This window comes from Danio aesculapii, chromosome 9 (assembly GCF_903798145.1).
Source record: "Danio aesculapii chromosome 9, fDanAes4.1, whole genome shotgun sequence".
Taxonomy (NCBI): domain Eukaryota; kingdom Metazoa; phylum Chordata; class Actinopteri; order Cypriniformes; family Danionidae; genus Danio; species Danio aesculapii.
The window spans coordinates 38,865,479-38,886,922 of NC_079443.1; the positions used below are offsets into that span (position 1 = coordinate 38,865,479).

General features: G+C 34.5%; 1 protein-coding gene across 1 annotated transcript in view; it reads left to right on the forward strand.

Annotated features, from left to right (window-relative positions):
* pdia5 (protein disulfide isomerase family A, member 5) overlaps positions 1-21,444 on the forward strand; it is an 88,916-nt gene that overhangs the window by 8,625 nt on the left and 58,847 nt on the right. The window contains exons 2-3 of the mRNA XM_056465658.1: positions 8,169-8,295; positions 12,633-12,720. Coding sequence (XP_056321633.1) covers positions 8,169-8,295; positions 12,633-12,720 — 215 coding nt within the window. The remainder of the gene's footprint in view (positions 1-8,168; positions 8,296-12,632; positions 12,721-21,444) is intronic.

The window sequence follows — 21,444 nt, forward strand, 5'->3', positions numbered from 1 at the left end:
TCCAAAGGGAGAATTCTTTTCATGAATAAGTGTTTTTATTTATTATTTTTTATTTCTCTATACACCTTGAAACATGTCAAAAATTATTCTTTTTTTTTAATTCTCAACCAAGGAACTTTGTGTGTTGCATCTTAACTGGCTTTCCGCTAAATGCAATTCATCTCTGTGTGCTCAGAAAAACAATTAGCAGGTGTTTACACTGACAAGGCTCTAAAACACCTGTTTTTTGTATTTTGTTGTCGGAATAACCAAAGCATGTCCTGTCACTTACGAGTATAGTTGACTTCTAGAAAGGGAACAGGGAAAAAAGCTCATATGAAAACAATGTGTTTTTGCTTCCAGCCAAAAAGTGGCAACTTTACAGATTGACGCTTGAGGGATGGATTCAATTTTGTAAAAACAAGGATAATATGATCACTTTAACACTTTCTACAAAATGAGGTGAAGCAATATTCTCTCACTAGGACTGGATGATTTTCTTTTTTTGGGGGGGGGGGTATTTTTGTTTATTTGTTTTATTTTATCAGATTTCTTTAAACTAGTTTAAGTAATGTTTTGCCCGTCCGTCCGTCCATCCGTCTGTCCATCCATCTATCTATCTATCTATCTATCTATCTATCTATCTATCTATCTATCTGTCTGTCCGTCCGTCCGTCCGTCCGTCCGTCCGTCCGTCCGTCCGTCCGTCCGTCCGTCCGTCCGTCCGTCCGTCCGTCCGTCCGTCCGTCCGTCCGTCCGTCCGTCCGTCCGTCCGTCCGTCCGTCCGTCCGTCCGTCCGTCCGTCCGTCCGTCCGTCCGTCCGTCCGTCCGTCCGTCCGTCCGTCCGTCCGTCCGTCCGTCCGTCCGTCCGTCCCTATCAAGATATAATGTTTTTGTTATTATTAGCAAATGTTAACTATTAGATCATAATGTAGATTGTAAGGTAGAATATACAGTATATAGCTAGTCCTAAACAGTTATTCACAAATGATGTTTTTGTTGTCAACAACATCAGTAGGCAATGGAATGTTTGGCATTAGAATTATTATTATACATGTTTGTATATTCATGTTTAGAATGACTTCAAATGCTTTCTTACTGACTTTTTGAGCAAATGTTTTGAAGTGGAAACTGGCATTGCTGATGTGTCGGTGGTCGGTCATGCATTACTGTCTGCATCAATCTGAAATTAGTCCAGAATAAGCCATTTCAGCTCAGTTTTGTTGTAAAAAATCTCTCATGATATGACCATTGAAAGGTAATGTTAGTCTTGAGTAACGTCCTGAAAGTAAGCTGGTCCTTTTAAACACTTGTACGAGTCGCTCTGACATTTGTTCATAATGCATCACTGTCTCTGTTCCCCCTGTCAGCATGGCTGAAGTCAGAGAAGGTGTGATTTCTCAGGTCCCTCGGCTCTGCTGTACTTTAATTAGCCCTGACTGTCATCTTCACACACTCACTGGCTCCCAAGGCACCGGGGTCGCTGGGATGTCACCCAGTCGGTACAGGTTGTCCACTCTGCTGGACCCCATTTGCCCATATATAGTGTTAATGAAAGTTAAGCCACTGAAAAAGTCTAATTTCAGAGGACGGAAAAGAACATTTTCTCTGATCCTTCACCCTTTGTCTACAGAGAATAAACATTTTACTTACCAGTGACAGGTGAATTTATATATTTAAGGACATAAATATTTTAAAAATAGGATTTTGGGGGGGACTAAAAAGACAATCTTTTAAAAACTTTTTTTCAAACTGTGAAATTTCTGAAAGCTTTATTACCCTTGCAAACTAAGAAATAAAGATACAAAAGCTGTCACTGTGGCGGTACCACTTCAAAAAGTACATTCTTGTACTTTACAGGTGAACATTGGTACCTGTACACTTTTGTACTAGGGTTTGTATGATGTAAGAAAAATCTGACATTGCGATATTTAGTTTTGTTGCGATATACTGTATATTGCGATATGAACATAATTTCACCAGAAGATTTGAATAGTTCTATTTGGAAAGATTTCAGTAATTTAGATCAACTGGGATTAACAAGTATTTTTCTATGCAGTGCATCTGCATAAAATATAATAAATTATAAGCATCTAAAAATACGACAAAGCAAAAATAAAAGTAAAATAAACTGTGTTTTGTGGTTGTCTGGGGAGTTTACCACTATTTAAGAATATATATATAAGAATATATATAATATTAGGGGGTGGCAAGGTGGCTCAGTGGTCAGCACCGTCGCCTCAAAGCAAGAAGGTTACTGGTTGGAGTTTGCATTTCTTTGGAGTTTGCAGTTGGTATTCTGTGTGCATGTTTTCCCCGTGTTGACGTGGGTTTATTCCATGTGCTCCGGTTTCCCCACAGTCCAAAGACATGATATAAGTGAATTGAATAAACTAAACTGTTCGTAGTGTATAAGTGTGTGTGTGTGTGTGTGTGTGTGTGTGTGTGTGGGTGTTTCCCAGTACTGGGATGCGGCTGGAAGGGCATCTGCTGTGTAAAACATATGCTGGAATAGTTGGCGGTTCATTCGGCTGTGGTGAAGATTGTTTAATAATCTTTATCTTTTAATCTTTAATAAATAATCTAATCTTGCAGTGTGACTATTGCAGATACAGACGTTGTGATATCAATGCTCAAACAATATATCGTTCAGCCCTATTTTGTACCTTTAAGGTAATATGAAGTGTTCTTTTTAAGTACAAATGTGGACCTGATAGGTATAAAAGTGTACCTTTTGAAAAGGTGATGCCTCAGTGACAGCTATTTTACCTTTATTTCTTAAAGTGTGCGTGTACTACAGTACAAAATCAAAACGTTTAGACATTTTTGAAACCAAAAAAACATTTGTGGACATGTAGCGTGTTTCAGTTTCAAATTTATTTTTCAAATTGAAATTTTATTTGTCACATACACAGTCATGCACACTACAATATGCAGAGAGATGCAAATGTGCACATGTACATAGTGTTTCTTTTAAAAGTGACACTACCGAGTTAATGACCTGGCATTATAATACAGCATTTTATTCATTTTCATGGACATTGTTGTTCTCCGTATGTGAAATATTTCGAAGATGGCAAGGACAGATGTTTCTGTTTCTTTTAGTACTTCGATATCATGTAAACTTAGCTTAAATTCATTTATTATAATATTTATGTAATCAATTAGGGCTGGGCGATTAATTAAAAAGCAGCCAAAATCGACATTCAGATATATATTTATAATCTATCAAATTTTTCCAAGTCAATTTTTTTCAATTATATTCCCTATCGCATGTGGAGTCACGTGACCCCGCTCTGTTAAGGCTGATACATACTGCTGCTTCAAAAGTATGGTTATGGTCCAGTGCAGTCTTCGTGTGGGTATTAAAATATTTGTTTACAGAAGATTCAAGAAATGCACCATTTAAAATAATTTTTACAGGATATACAAGAGTTCTTTTTTTTGAAGAGATTATTTTCTTATGTTGTTTTCTTATTTTCTACTTTTAATATAAAAAACACTGAAAATAATTAATTTGGTTTCCAAAAATGAAAGTTATTTATTTTCACTTTTTTACAAGAAAAAAAACGACTGTTCATTTAGGCAATGTGTGTTTTAATTTCAGTTGTTCAACGTTGATGTTAAAAAAAAAAATCATAGAAAGTGTGTGTTTCCTTCAATTATTTTAAAATCAAGTAATGCACCCTTCATTCAGAAATCTCTGACTTGTTATATGTGAGCATATTTACTGTACAAAACTTGTCAGTGAACTATGAGAGCAAAAAAATTAAATAGATTAATAAAATAGTCATTCATTAATCATAATCAATCAAGTTAAAATGTTCAATTAATTGAGAATTAATTTTTAGGCCAAATCGCCCAGCCCTATAATTAATGGGGTATATGCCGAAGCATGCTAATAGGACTTTTATTTGCCAGTAACCTGGGTTAATCGTTTCCGGTGAATTGTATGCCAATGCAAAATCGGCGCGTTTAAGGTCTGTTTTCTTTACAAATCAGCGATCTCCACTTGCTAAGTGAGATCCGATATAAAGTGGGTCTCAGATTATACAAAAAGCACTGCATTAAATAACATTTTTCCACGCCATGTTTTTATAATATGAGCATTTATTTTACCCCAGTATATTCAATGGAGCTTCTGCACTAGCCTGCCGATTCTGACGGGCGCGTGCGAGCAAACGGCTTTTTGTCTCGTTTTACGCTTGAGCAACTAAATGAATGCCAAAGTCTGTTTAACTGATTGTATTTTAATTACATTGCAACATCGATGCCGTAAAAGGAATCATATAAAATGGGAAAAAAACTCACAATAACAGGTCACCGGAAGTTTATCAGTATTATCCCTATTATAATATAATATAATTAATAATTTGTTTTTAGTAATAATTTTTCAATGACAGTGGAAGTATTTAAGTTTTTCATGGCATCATTGCATTTTTCTTTCAGTTTGCAGCAATAAACATCAACATATGATTGCTTAACACTTGATTACATGCATGCTTAATAAATGGGACGTAGTGACTTTTAACGGTCAAGCATTTTCCATTTTAAAAACACAAGTATTACCAGACAAAACGCACTGCATTGGTTTTGCTAACACTGTTACGCCTGGAACAATCAGACCACTCAGACACATTACGATTGCATTTGGTGCTGCTAGCGGTGCAGAAAATTACCTACTTTACCTTTTAATTTTGTGCCCTTGCTGCATATCTGCTGCATAAGGTCTGCATATGATAATGCTAGATTAACAGACACTTTGTTTATTTAACATTGCTCCGCATGTGATGCTGTTGCTCAACAGAGTGTGTAGTGATGAATTGAGTCAGGCCACTGGCCCTTGTCTCTGTCTATAGAGGATGTGAGGTGTGATTTTTAATGAGGGAGAGCATAGCGCTTGTCTTGCTTTGTCATGTAGAAAGATGAAGGTTGTCAGTGTCTGAGGCACCTTTGTTTCTCACCAACCCTTTCCTGTGATGCTCCAATGATGTTGCCAGTCAATTTGTGCAGCAGATGTACAGCTACTGTCTGGTGTTTGTTTTTGTATTGCATTATGTAAGTCTTATCTTTAGGGCCTCTTATAATGTTTGTTTGTATTTTTTAAGTTATGTTTGCTCATTATATAATCCCTAGAATGAAAAGTGTTCTTTTAGCACCTATTCATCTTAGTCTCCGTGTCTGTTTAAGAGCGGGCACAGCTATTTGAATGTTTTTGGCTTAAGACTTCCGCTCTCATTCACTTCCATTCATTTTTAGATGTTAAAAACAGCTGGTTATGCTGCTTGATTTTGCAAACTGATATTTTTTATTATATTATTCTGCTTTGTCTGTATAGTCATGAGCACACTTGTTTGGAGAGCAATAGTTTGACATTTTTTCTGCCGGTTATTATTCCGATTCAGTTTCTTATGTGAGAAATGACTAGGAAGTTCTAAAACAATCGCAAAAACGAGAGCACTTCTGCATTGAAGAATAAGGTCAATATGGTAAATCGTTTGGAGGTTGTGCGTGTATGCCTGAAATCAAGTCTGTGGTTGACACAAGCTCAAGCTAGTTTCGCATTTTATTATGCTAGCATAAAATGTTATGTATTACTTTAGCATAAAAATACATAAGTAATACTCTCTTTTTTTTGGAAAAGGTGGTTACTAATAATAGAGTGAGTGGCTAGTTTGCACTACAGAGGTTGTCAGGAATATTAGTATCCATCATGGCAAAAAAAAAAACAATAATAATTTATCTATTCATAAATCTGCATCGTGCTTATAATTGCACTTTTTTTTTCTTCATATCATTTTTAAATGAAGTATTTCATGAAATAAAACTGTACTAAACATGTTTAATAACACAATTTATATATTTGTTAAACTATATTTGTTTTGTGTTTGTTTTGTTTTTTTGTTGTTTTGTTTTGTTATTTTGTTTTTAAGGGATTTGTTTAAATGTCCACAAGAAATCAAAACTAACCATATGATTTTGCTAGCTAACATTGCCAGTTCTGTGGTGAACAATTCATCTGTTCAAGTCATTAAGAAAAAATAGTTTGCCCTTATAATCTTTAATTGAAATCTGAAAATGCACTTCCTGTTTGTTTTCAGTTAAATGATCAGATTACATGATTTTGAGGTATCGGGTGTGGGTGTAACATACTTAACCACGCCCCTCCAACTGTCAGTTTTGACAACAAACAGAAATGGTGAGGAGGAAGTGTCTGTTCGGTTGTAATAACTCTCCCCAAACCTCTTTCCCCATCTTTCTGAATAAAATGCCTACTTTACTACATCCAATCAGCTCGCAGTAAAAAAAACAAGCCACGCCCACTATTTTCTCATTTTCTGTTTCTCTAGGAACTGCGACACAATACAAAACAAAAAAATAACGATCGCAGCTTCCTGTTCATTGGGACTTTAATGCCTGAAATCAGGTCTGTGGTTGACACAAGCTCAAGCTATTTTCATTTTTTATTTTACGAACATAAAATGTTATGTATTACTTTAGCATAAAAATTCGCAATTAATACTCCCTTGTTTAGAAAAAGGTGGTTACTGATTATAAGTGTCTAGTTTGCACTACAGAGGTTGTCAGGAATATTAGAGTCCATCATGGCAAAAAAAAATCAATAATAATTTATCTATTCATAAATCTGCCTCGTGCTTATACTGTAATTGCACTATTTCTATTTTGTTCTTCCTTTTTTTGCTGTAGTCAGTCCTATCATTTTTCCAATAAATGATTTCATTAACTAAAACTCTTACAATTGTTTAATAACACAATTTGTGCAGAAAACTATATACAGTATAATGCTTTAACAGTGGCTTCTGCTATGAAAAATGCATCTGGAAACAATTCTGACAAAGTGGACTTGCAATAATTCACTAACCTGTGTTTATTTATTTATTTATTTATTTTTTCGCAATAATTATTTAGTTTCAATAACTGTAACCTTTTTTTGCTGCTGCTGCTTCTGCTGCTGTTTTTTTTGTCAAGGCTATCAGGGTGATTTTCTGGCTTTTTTCTGAATTTTTGGGTTGACCTACAAAAACGCATCATCACTGCAGCACTCGATGTACTCTACGTCAGTCTAAAATGATCATGTGCTCTCTTGAAAAGTTCATTTGAGATCCACAGATGAAACAGATGTTAAATATAGATATTTGTGTGCATCATAGTTTTAATAAATGCCCTGTTTAGACCAAAGAAGAAGTTTGGAGTTCTGCAAGTTAGCATTTTTAGAACATCATCATCAATTTGTCATCTCAAAAGATCCAAGTAAATGTGTCTCCTTAACTTTAAAACCCCTTTAAAATCCATCCATCTTACTGTAAGTTTGATGTGCGCTTGAGCTGTATATACTATCATTAGGAATGGTACTTCAGTATTATTTTTTTTACACTTTGCTTTATTATTATTTGTAAGATCCTCCTCAATCCGTCAGTTATTTGACTCATAAGGCATTTTGATTGACCAAATTAATTCTTATTGCAAAAATTTAAGCATTCAATTCAACATGGTCATTTTCTGCCAAGCATGGGAGATAAGTATGGATGATGGGCTAGGTCACTGTCTCTGTTTGTGACATGGCCTGTCTGATCTTGTCAGTTTTCTCCTTTTTTAAATGATACCACCTTTATCTGTTGTCACTTTATCGGCTTAGCTCCATCTGAAACCAGAATCACATACCTCTGTGGGGAAGACTAATAGAGAGTGTGACAGAGAGCAGGGCAACACGCATCAAATGCAATTCCAGGGCACTTTAAATGTTGTTTTTTTTTGTTGTTGTTTTTTTAGTTTTTGTTTTGTTTAAGCTTTGTTTTGTTTTACTTTATTTCTACACTTGTACATTTTTCTATATTTTCTATTTTAATGATTTTTATTTTTTTATTATATTTATTTAATTTCTCAGATATGTTGTTGGGTTTTTCCTGTTTTAAGGCCAACTCTGACTTTTCACTTATTTTAAAGTGGTAAACAGCTGATAGTATGTGAATTTCTATTCTTATGTTGACTCTTGTTTGTAATGGCTGTTGTTGTTGTTTCCTCTGTCATTAGGGTTTGACATTCTGTCATGATTTCACACAAATGCTACTATCGACATGCTGCATGCATTTGGGGATATTGTTTTAAGCAAGCTGTTGTATTTAATCTTAAAAGTGGAAAATGCCAATCTCTCTGTGTGTCCTTCTCAGGTTGCAGTGACGTTCGCCCTGCAGGCAGTGAAGGTTTCTCCACTCATAGAGAAAGTCAATGACCACAAGGATTTCAAGAAACTTCTGAGGACCAGAACTAATGTTCTTGTTTTGTACACCAAGTCAGGTCAGTATGTTTCAATTATTTTCTGATAATATATTTAATTTACAATTTTGAATTTAAATCCTTAATGCATAGAAGTTTAAGTGATTTTAAGAAGTCCATTTTGACTGACTATAAAGTTCACTCGCCTGTAATGGGAAATATTACTTGTATGAAAATAAGAGTAAAATGATATACAACCAATATGCAGTATCAGTAATGATTTGCATCATGTTTTGTACAGTGTAGTTCTAGAATTATTTAGAAATTATTGTACATTTTATTTTTGTATATATAATAATATTATAATATGTAAAATATATTTTAAATATTTAAAATTCTATTCAACAAGAAATGAAAATATCATGGTTTCCACAAAATTCTGAACAGCAAAGTTTTTTTCAGCGTTATAAATAGCAATAAATGTTTATTGAAATTTGTAGTGAATATTAAAATAAAAATATATATTATAGTATTGCATGCAGTCATATTTAATCTGAATATTTTCATGTTTTGGTTTAGTTTTTTCTATTAGTATGGTACTTATACCCTTGGTGAGCATTAAAAAAATCCTATTAAAAATTAATTCCCTTGTTAAAATGAGTGCTGACTGAACCTTTTGAGCAATGTGTACTTAACATTTCTAAAAATAAAGGTTTGATCATTTGTTTTGTGGTGATGCCAGTGATAATGTTCATGAAAGTGAACATCTAGGCATAATTACTGTTGAGGCATGCTTTAGCTATAAACATGCTGACTTTAACTTGCTCAGCAAAAGCGTCTTCAAACTTCTGTCCTTCTGCCATGATGGTATTTATCTTGGAAAAAGAAAACTCCCCATAGAAGCAGATATTTTATGATTACGCTTCTGAACATTAATTGTTGCTTGCATCCTGACACATTTCAGGACATAATGGACAAAAATTAACGTAAGCTTGTATTGCTAGAACTGTATGCATTAAATACACTTGGGGAAAGTCATTAAGGAAGCTCTGAATATGCTATATGATGAAGAAATGCTTTACAAGTATTGTTCAAATTTGATTCATGTACTACATTAACTAATGAAACATTGTAAAGTGCGACCATTTAATTACACACAACACTGCTTGGCATATAGCAGAATCAGATCTTCACAGGGGGCTTTAGTCACATGATCTTAAATGGGGTCCAACTTTATTATTATTATTATTTTTTCAAGTATTTTCTCCACTTCCCACACTCATTAGACAATCAGGATATCAGACAAAGCTCTAACAAATAAGCATAAAGAACCTACATCTAGAGTAATGCATCTCTCTCTACCTTTAATTAGAAGAAGAAAAAAAATGCTGCATTTGCATCACTACTGGCTGTTATTAGCAGGACTAACAGGCACGGCGCCATATATGACTACCGTATGGATGAACGGTTCATAAACAATCTCCCACCCACGACGCAAAGGGAAAGAGCCTCTCAAGGTCTTGATGTGTGAGATTTATTTGTGTTATAATTCACGACTCATTTCGAGCACATGAGGTCATTGGATGAGACGGTGTATCGAGCAGTGTGTTTGATTGATGGACAACTAGCGCCGCTCATCCTGTGAAGCATTTCCATTAGAGGCTTCCTGCTAACTGCGGAAGTCCCTTTAGACTGCATTCATGATCAGGCAGAGCACAGACGCACTTCTCATTCAACTCCATTCCTTCGATTAAGGCCCAAAATAAACTAAGGACTCTGAATTTATCGTCCCTTTGGTTTGGGCCAGTGCGATTAATTTGAAGAAAAGCAGATCATGGGTTTAGCGGTGTAGTAGGAAATCACAGACAGTCACACGTGTGTAAATCTGGGATGTAGTGAAGCTGTCAGTGTGTTTTCACACATAGTACTTTTCACACTGTGTGCTGTTGTTCTGTACTGAGGTGCAATGCTTTCAACACCGCGAGTACTATGGGCAGAAATGCAGAGATTCACTTAACCTTTTTGAATAATAAATAAATAAATTATATAAATAAATGCAATAAAATACAATAAATTAATTATAAATTTTTTGATTTATCTAATTAATATTTTTAAAATGCTTTTCTAAACATACTATAAATGTTATGTCACTATATGTGAGTTATATACAGTGCAGGAAATAAGTATTCAACAAGTCATGTTGTTTTTTTCTGGGAAAATTATTTCCGAAGGAGCTGTTGACAAAGCATTGAACCATATTTTAGTAAAAACATGAACAATACAAATATAAAAATATAACAAAAAAAAAATCTGAAAATTTGTTATGTGACAAGGAGAATGTGCTGAACTACTAAATTCTTTATTCAATACTTCAATGCTTTTTTGGTGATGGCAGCTGAAAGATGTTTCTCACATGGAAAATGAGGCCACATGAATTGCTCAGGTGTGAGTTTAAGTGAAAACATCTTGATGGTTCTGTGGGTCTCACCTATCAAATCTGATCTTAATTTTGTATTCTCTATTGGATTCAAATCAGGTGATTGGCTGGGCCATTTTACAGCTTGATTTTTCTTTTTCTGAAAGCATTAGAAAGTTTCATTGGCTGTGTTTTGGATCATTGTCTTGCTGAAATGTCCACTCTGGTTTTATCTTCATCATATCTTCATCTCTATCCTGATAATGTGGATGTTGGACTGAAGTACCTAATATTAATTTATAATGATGAAGGGCAGAGGGATGCTAACTACTGAGAGATTTCTGCTGCTGTCTGGACTTTCACTGCCTTTCTACACCTCCCTTTCTTCATGTATTCAATACTTTTTTTCCTGTGTCATTTCATTTTATTTCACATAGCTTAATTTGTAAACTAATTAATATTGTTGTCTTTGCATATATTTCTTTGGTTGTTATCAACAATTGGTGAAAAATTCAAGCAAACAGCACCTTTAAAAATGTTTTCTGAGAAAAATGGTGACCTGTTGAATACTTATTTCTCCCACTGTATCATAGACAACTAACTGAAAGGTTTGGGAAGTGGGAAAAAAGAAGAAAGTCTGTATTGTGTGTAAACAAAAAGGTGGAGTGATGAAAATGAAATCTCATGTACATTGTAGCTATGTATATAATTGCTTACAGAATCTATCTCATTTGCTTACAGAATCTATGTCATATGTCTCATATGTCTATCTCATATGTCATACTGTCAGTTATTAATAATATGTATTATTCCTAAGATTTGACTCAATATTATTTGTATTATTCTGAACAATAATTTTATTCCTGCCCTTTTAATCACCCAGTAACCTTAAAAAATTGTGCTTCCCCTGATGACAGTGGCAATCCTTCAAAGCTCATTTTAAGGAAATGATGGATGGGCTATTGATTTGAAAACAATATATAAGTAATCAATAGTGCTTCATTTCCACAACAGATTGCTTTTTTATTGACTTTGGACCAATCAAATGTAGAAACCCATAAACTTTTACAATTTATAATATTTTGTTATCTATTTTATGTAACAGCCATAAAAAAGGCTTCTCTGCTTTCTCTGTGTCATTATTCTGGCTTGTATTTTACTAAATTACTTTAAAGTATTTTACATTATTCTATGGCACTTCTTGTGATTATTTGCCTCTTTATTATTATTATTACTTGCTGTATTCCTCATTTGTATGTCACTTTGCATAAAAGTGCCAGCTGGTTAATTAATATACTGATTTGGTGATCAAGAAACATTTATTAATATTATTATTGTTTATAAACACTTGTGCTGCTTCACATTTTGTGGTAATTTTGGTAAACAAAGGTCTAAAGACCATCATTTATTTGAAAAAACATTACCATTATACAGTAAATATTTTTACCATCGCATAAATATTTCCATGTTATATTTAAATTTTTAGATAAGTAATGTAGAATATTGTCTATGATAATGATGGGAATTATGTTTGTGTGTGTGAATCCACATAATTTGTGTTATTACCCAAGTACATCTTTTTATTTCCATTCATACTGTACATTCCCTTGCAAAGATTTGTTAGCCCAGCATATCTTTGTTTACATGAAGCCTAATAGTCTGTTATTAATCTGACTGATTGCGCAATATAAAGATAAAGAGCTTCTATGTAAACACTAATCAGAGTACCGTAGAAAAACCCAGATCTTTTGAACTGGTAATGGCGCGCTTAGTAGCCTATTAAAATGCAAATCAGTACCAGCTAAATGTGAAAATATATTTGTAAAATTATGAAAAATGAAATGAGCTGAAGGGAAATTAAGCACATAATTGAGTCTATTTATAGTGTGCTTTCCGCAGGGGTCATGCAGGTGCTGTGAGCTCAGTGTTGGATACAAGCTCATGATATTTAAATGTGTCTCTGTTTCTCTATGGTCTTTTAAATGTGTTTTTGTATCCTCAGCTTCATCTGGAGATGCTCATCTAAAGCTGCTGTCTGATGTGGCTCAGGCTGTGAAAGGTCAAGGGACGATCGCTTGGGTGAATTGTGGGTAAGTTTCAATCAACTTTGCTCTTTTGCAGTCCAGATCGACATTTCAACAAGTTTTTTTTTTTTTTTTTTTTTTTTACTGGGGATGATGCTTTTTGTGAAAATGTATGTAGAGCTTGTTTTTATTTCAAAAGTTCCCAGAGGATATGATTATTTTTGTAATTTGGTGAGTCTATGTTATTGTACAGGTCATGTTTACATTAATGGGTTGCTAATTACCAGTTATGGGAATAACGATGCAATAAATAAACGGCATTACTAACGGCAATACTTTTTTTCAGTAACGAGTAATCAAATGAATTACTGTTTCCCCCGTTACAACGCCGTTACTGTTAATTTCGTTGACACAATAAAATGAGCGTTACTATAATTGAGAACAATGAATTTGTTGTGATGCGAGGAGCATCTCTCTCAGCCATAGGACCTCTCTTTCTCTGGGGTGTATGTGTTCGGGGCTGGGGTAGGACACATAACCAACCAGTGTATCTGTGAATGTTGTGTGACTGACAACGTGATGATTGGCTTAGATAGAGTTCATTTGCCAATGAGAGGCAAGAGTAGGGCGGGTCTTCACACACACAAGTGCACACACCAACCTGGAGTCAGAACGATGGCAAATCCAACTAGTTAGCATTTGAAAACTGGAAATATAAGCACTACTTTTCTCTCTTTGAGGTGAAAGGCAGGAATGTTTATGTATCGAGTAACTTATGACCAGGAAAAAAAGCGTTTCAGCGTCGGTGACAAGTAATTCTAATCTATTGAAGCGCCTCACATCATCACATGCCGCCACAAAATTAGTGGCTATGCAGGTGATAACGTGAGCTCTGCTACTAAAAGAGGAGACGAAGCCATGACGTCAAAGCAAATCAAACTTAATTTTTCCCCACCACAAACACTTATTACTCAGACAGAATTAAACAAAATAATATCTACATAAATAGTTAAGGACACGCTGTCGTTGTCTCTCAAATTGTCCCACAACAACATTAAAATAGTGTAGTTTAGTGTACAATGTTTTATATTTATTTTATAGTCATTTGAGAAATTAGATTTTTTTAAAGCAACACAATAGTTACTTTCCCTGGTAATTAGTTAATTTTATAATTATGTAACTTAGTTACTAACCCAGTTATTAGTTGTGATAAGTAACTAGTAACTATAACTAATTACTCTTTTAAAGGAATGTGCCCAACACTGGTTATTACCTCGGATTCTTGGATTATGTTGAATTGTAGTGTTGATTGACTTGTTCCTTTGCATCCAAGTTCAGCACAGCATCTTCTGTCTATTAAGAAAAGATGTTTCTGATTATTAACAGTCAAAGCTTGCCTTTAAACCATTTCTCAATGGTTGGGATGGTAAATGGTAGGATGTGATGTGTTGTTATAAGCTCAAGTAAATGCAAAAAAACGTTCAGTATGAATGTGTACCAAACAAATTACCTGCAATAATTTCATTATTAAGACAGCCCTAAAACAGAGCGACAAAGTGCTTGGTAAATTACTAATCATACATAAAGAGCAATTTTATGCATAATTTTCCTTTCTTACTGTAACAAATGTTGAAAGTGTTTGAAAATATTTACAAAAACATTTCCAACTGTCACTTTAAACACACTAAATATACCAAATCCTAATTTTTGTGAACCATTCTAACCAAGCATGGTGGTGTCTTTTCCCCAGAACCGCGTTATAAGACCGTCTTGGGTACATTGGGTCCCAATGCGAGAAACTTATATAAAGCTGGGTATAAAAAAAGTAACTCTGCACAGGCTGCAGTGTGATAGAGCAAAGCAGAGATACGCCCACATATTTCCTTCAGATGACAGGGACCTGAGAGATCGCCAACTGCAGTCCACTGGGGGATACCATTAAAAAAAAAGTAGGTCATGGAAGAGTATGAAGAAAATGGGAATGCAATTATCCTGAAGTCTGAATGATAAAATGGGATTCCTAACGAAAAATGTGCTAAAATACACCATTTGCCTTTAGTTTGAACCTTCAAACTTTTATTGGTTTTAAAGATGCCATAAAATGAATATCTGGATATACCTAGTTGTAGATGAATAATAAAAGTTCAGTAAAGCACATACTGGGAGCCTCGAGCTTGGGTAAATCCCACGTGTGTAAAATTCGAGTGAAAAACAGAGCAATCGTAACAAATCACAGACTTTGATCCAAGCAGGATTATTATTGCAAGCCCCAGGCTTGGCCACTATTTTTCCTAGTAAGATTACAACAATGATCATACGATTTATACGATTTGTGCCAAAAAAAAATAAATTCTTCTTGTCTTATCTTGAATTTTGTCTTGTTTCCAGTCCAAATATCTAAATTTCAAAGCGACACCATTATCATTTATGATTATTAAACATGATTATTTTGCTTACCCCACAGGCAGATAACTTTTAATTTTGACTTCTTCTGAAGTTGAAAACGAAACAATATTTTATATGGTCTTAAATTTTTTTTTTTGATATTTGGTTTAGAAATGAGACAAAACAAGGTAAGAAAAGCATTTTTTGCATTGTGATTATTCAATTTATGTACCTGGATACTGTTAAAATGTCCAGAAAACCATCAAATACTGTAGCACTATTCAAACTATCTTGTGTAACTGTAACCATATAGCAACATTTATCGCAGAAAAGTAAAATATCACAATATCAGATTTTACCAATATCATGCAGCCCTAATTTCTGGTCTAAATGGAGCTTCTTAGGATTTTTTAAAATTTTCCTAAGTCATATACAGTTGAAGTCAGAAATATTAGCCCCCCTGAATTATTAGCCCCCATTTGTTTTTTTTCTCCAATTTCTGTTTAACGGAGAGAAGATTTTTTTCAACACATTTCTAAACACAATAGTTTTAATAACTCATTTCTAATAACTGATTTATTTTATCTTTGCCATGATGACAGTAAATAATATTTTTCTAGATATTAGAAAGACACTTCTATACAGCTTAAAGTGACATTTAAAGGCTTAACTAGGTTAGTTAGGTTAACTAGGCAGGTTAGAGTAATTAGGAAAGTTATTGTATAATGATGGTTTGTTCTGTAGAATATCGAAAAAATATAGCTTAAAGGGGCTAATAATTTTGACCCTAAAATGGCTATAAAAAATGAAAAACTGCTTTTATTCTAGTTGAAATAAAACAAATAAGACTTTCTCCAGAAGAAAAAATATTATCAGACATACTGTGAAAATTTCGTTGCTCTGTTAAACATCATTTGGGAATTATTTTAAAAAGAAAAACATTTACAAAGGAGGCCTAATAATTCTGACTTCAACTGTACCTACTATTTAGATATCAGAAAACAATTTAATATATAGAGTCAATGCACTCTGACTCCATCTTTAAAGTCAAATCTCCTTTATTTTTGTATCACTTTAAACAATGAATATTGTCAAAGCTATGCTACAAGGAAGAACAAGCAAAGAAGTAAATGTTACATTAGATACCAAATTTAATAATGGAACATATTCAGTATATCAAGCAGATAGCAAAACATATGGTAAAATGCTGGTGTGGTTCTGGTTAGTTAAATATTATTCAATTTAATTCAATATGATAGACTATAGGGCAACGTGGTGGCGCAGTAGGTAGTGCTGTCACCTCACAGCAAGAAGGTCGCTGGTTCGAGCCTCGACGGGGTCAGTTGGCATTTGTGTGTGGAGTTTGCATGTTCTCACCGTGTTCGCGTGGGTTTCCTCTGGGTGCTCCGGTTTCCCCCACAAGTTCAAAGACATGCGGTACAGAGGAATTGCGTAAGCTAAAATTGTCTGTAGTGTGAATAAGGGAATGGATGTTTCCCAGTGATGGGTTGCAGCTGGAAGGGCATCCGCTGCGTAAAACATGATGGATAAGTTGGCGGTTCAATCCGCTGTGGCCAGATTAATAAAGGGACTAAGCCGAAAAGAAAATGAATGAATGAATGATAGTCAATACACTGAAGGGCAGCTCAACTGACCCAAACCAAGCAAGCCAAAACTTTGTAAAGTTCCCAAAGGGTTTATTGGCTTTAAACTTCCCAGTTTTGTCTCCTCAACTTGTTTGGAGCCAAAAAAATCTTGTTCGATAGCAGCAATTTTGACCCTTGGATACTCAAACTCCCCACAAGCAAAACATATTGACTTGACCCATGACTCTCATGCCTTAGAATGGCGTGTGGTGCTTGACAAGGATGACCAATTATTTTGGCGCACCGAACAGGATTGTAGGGGTACGCATCTGTGATCCGATGTCAGCTCGTTCAACACACAGCATGTCTAATTTCCCACCTGACAGCCTGAGTTCTGATCTCCAGCGCACCTCTCTCGGTCCTCCCACAAAGGCGTTATGTGGGAAATGCATAACGCTAATGATGGCTTCTCATCTACCTTTAAGGGACGGAGCCGGTTGGGGGCGGATGCTGTCAGAAGCATAATTGAATTCCGTCTCTTTGAATTTCCATTAGCATGGGGCTTTAGATCGCTGCAGAGTTCTCTCTGCTCCTATTTGTCCTTATGTAATACATTTCCATGCTCATTATCACTCAAGGGAAAAGGGAGTCTTTTCAATTGAGTGATCTGGATCTCTTCGGGAGAGTGTGGGTGTATGTGTGGTGACAGCAGGACCAGGTAATTGGGGGTCCTTTCTGTTCTCAGGTTCTGTTAAGGTGTGAGTTTGAAGATTGAGTGCTTTGTTGCTGTTGTTTTTTGTTTTTTTGTTTTTTGTTTTTTTTTGTCATCAGGTGTATGACAAAGATTAATTTGCCTGGAACTGGAGCATTGATTTTTTAATTTATTTTTTTGGTGCAATTAATTTTTTTTTTTATGGAACCTTCCCATAAATAGGACACTAAATAAGTCGAGAAACTATTAAAAGCCACGGTTTTACTTGATTTTTTTTTTCAGTGAAAGTTATCCTTCAAATATTGTGATCGTCAGTCAGAGAGTTCAACTAAATATTAAATGAGTTATATGTTCTCAGTTTATTTTCTATGGTTTGCAGTCTCAACCTTTAACTAAACATAAAAAATATATAATTTTCTCCTTAGGTATTTATCTGCTTATATTTTCAGTATTTGTTTTATTCTTACAAAAGTTACAAATGATTTACTAAGGCTGGGCAATAAGGAAAAATGCTGTCTCTATAATTATTTTTATTATTTTATTTATTATTAATTATTTTTTATTATTTTATGAGTCTTGTCGCCTCTCCAAGTTTTAGTAACCACAAATAATAACTTGAATTAGTAAGGTCTGACTTTGCTTAGACAAAAGTCTTATCACTTAACAGAAATAATGTCCAGTATAGAATATAAAGTTATTGTGCAGTGGAAAAAGAATTAATATTGTGTATGACTCCCATGAGCTTGGAGGACTGCATCCATACATCTCTGCAATGACTCAAATAACTCATTAATAAAGTCAACTGGAATGGCAAAGAAAGCGTCCTTTCAGGACTCCTAGAGTTCATCAAGATTCTTTGGATTCATCTTCAATGCCTCCTCCTTCATCTTACCCCAGGCATGCTCAGTAATGTTCATGTCTGGTGACTGAGCTGGCCAATCCTGGAGCACCTTGACCTTCTTTGCTTTCAGGAACTTTGATGTGGAGGCTGAAGTATAAGAAGGAGCGCTCTCCTGCTGAAGAATTTGCCCTCTCCTGGGGTTTGTAATGTAATGGACAGCACAAATGGCTTGATACCTCAGGCTGTTGAAGTTGCTATCCACTCTGCAGATCTCTTGCATGCCCCCATACTGAATGTAACTCCAAATTATTTATCCTTCACCAAACTTGACTGATTTCTGTGAAAATCTTGGGTCCAATAGGTCTTCTGCAGTATTTGTAATGATTGGGATGCAGTTCAACAGATGATTCATCAGAAAAATCTAGCTTTTGCCACTTTTCCAAATGATCAACTAGAAGTCAAGTTATTATTTGTTGCTCTTACAATTGGGATCAATGACAAGATGTTTGTCTGGTAGTGTACTGTATATATTTTTGAGTTGTTAATGCTTCCAGTTTTAAAAGAGTATCCCAACAATGACTGATGAGAGGGGGTTATTAAATAGCATTTTAAAATATAGTTTATTACTCAGATTTAGATAAATGAGTGTGCTAAACAATACTGTGTGACATAAAATAAACTATTTTCAGAGGCCGAAACGTCGGTGCATATCTGACACAATTATAGATTCTTGTTGTTGCATATTTCTGCAGTGTGATTGGCTCTTAAATCAATATTGAGTAAAAAATGTCCAGAGCTTATCATCATTATGGATATAAATTTCACCAGGATTTCATATGATATAATTTATCGGCCCATCCTTATGCTTTACCATATTAAATTCCTTTAGGGGTACAGTTTGTGCAAAAAATTTGAAATTATTTTGTTTGCATTTTGAAAAATGTGATCAGATATAGCTACTTTTCATGCTGCTTTAATATTATCCTAGATAATTATTTACTTCGCCATTATTTGTTTCTAATTGTTCTTCCTCTGAAACACATCGAATTAATGAATTAATTCTAAAAGAAGCCTTGGAAAATAGGGGAAAGTGAAGCAATTTATGTACACAATGCTACCAGTACCACATACTTGTAAAAAAAAAAAAAAAATCTATATAAAGATGCTTTTTAAGCATACTCTGCTACATACAAAAGTAGACTTGACAGGGAGAAATACAATTTTTTTTCTTATCTGAAGACCTGTGGCTCTGAATTAAAGCAAGCAGAGTTTCTGTGTAATACACTAATGCAAAGGCAGCTGAATGTCTTGTCCTTCAAAAAGAGAAGAATGACAGGGTTTGCCAAAACTCAGAAGAGGCCCATACATTAGCTTATTGCTGTGGTCATCTGTCGCTTCCCATGAGCGCTCTCGTATTGCTGCTACAGCAATTTATTTAATGTCTTGGGACATTAATTGTATCACTTCACTTTTTGGCTGCATCAATTTGCATGACAAATGTCCTTCGTGGACTTGTGTTATAATAGAATAATGTGATTATAATATTTGTTGAGCATAATTCGCTGTGACTTAATGTTCGCTTTCGCCTCTGAGTTTGCACAAAAAGTATGAAGGTAATTGATTGTGCCTGCAGATACTATACTGAAATTGCTTCGTTCAAACCTTGCTTTTTTTTCATGGTTTCATTTTATAGTATATTTTTAATGACTTTAAAATTAGATTAAGTTACTAAAGTTGAATTGAGTATGCAAACAATGCGCATAATTATAATTAAAAAAGGTGACTAATCAAGTTATATAACTGCTGTAAGTGGAGTTTTTATATAATAGTGTACATATTACACTACCTGTCAAAAGTCTTTTCATTGATCCCAGTTGTAAGAGCAACAAATAATTACTTCTAGTTGATCATTTGGAAAAGTGGCAGAAGGTAGATTTTTCCCATGAATCATCACTTTGGCCTCTACATCAAAGTTCCTGAAAGCAAAGAAGGTCAGGGTGCTCTAGGATTGGCCAGCCCAGTCACCAGATATTCACATCATTGAGCATGTCTGGGGTTATTTCAGTCATTGCAGAGATGTATGAATACTGTCATCCAAACTCATAGGGGGTCATACAGAATATTATTTCTTTTGCCACTGCACCATGACTTTATATTCTATACTGTACACTATTTCTGTTAGGTGACAAGACTTTTGTCTAAGTCAGACTTTACTGTCCTAATTAAATAATTAAAAATCAAGGCATGATCATATTTTATTTTGGTAAAATAAGCGTAATCTGGAGGCCTTTGCCTTTCATATAAGCTATTCCTGATACCAAATGATCATCTAGAAGTCACATTATTATTTCTTGGATAGGTGACAAGACTTTTGTCAGGTTGTGTAGAACGAATAATTCACAGAAAACTGGCTGCAAGTCCTTGTTTTCTAGGATGATTGTTTAAATGAATGATCACTTTACTACATCACTGCCTAAAATGTTTCTTGAAATTTTATGGATTAAAAAGATCTTATTACAAACAGGGAAGCAAAATCATGTAAACAGGTTTCAACAGAAATGTATGCTTACAGGTTTGCGTTGTTAAACTCCAAACTGTTTGATGTTAATTTTGTTAATGATGCATATCCACATGCACAATTTGTTTGAGTTATCTGCATTAAATAATTCTAAATTTGAATTAATCCATTATAATTATACTGTACATATTAAATGAATAATTCACTGAAAACTGGTGGCAAGTCCTTTTTGGGGAGGGGGATGATTGTTTGAATGAATTATCACTTCACTACATCACTGACTACAATGTTTCTTGGAATTTTGTGGATTAAAATGATCACGAACAGGGAAGTGAAAATCGGGTTAAGAGGTTACAATAGAAATGTATGCCTGCAGGTTTGCAGTTGTTAAACTCTGCAACTTTGTGACATAAATTTTATTAATCATGTATATCCACATGCACAATTTAATTGCATTATCTGCATTAAATAATTGTAAACTTGAATTAATCCATTATACTGTAATTATATCGTACATATTAGAATGAATAATTCCCTGAAAACTGGCTGCAAGTCCTTTTTTGGGGGGGATGATTGTTTGAATGAATTTTCACTTCGCTACGTCACTGCCTAAAATGTTTATTGGAATTTTGTGAAATAAAAAATACTATAACAAACAGAGAAGCGAAATCAGGTAGAATAGAAATGTATGCCTGCAGGTTTGCAGTTGTTAACCTCCAAACTGTATGACGTAAATTTTGTTGGTGAT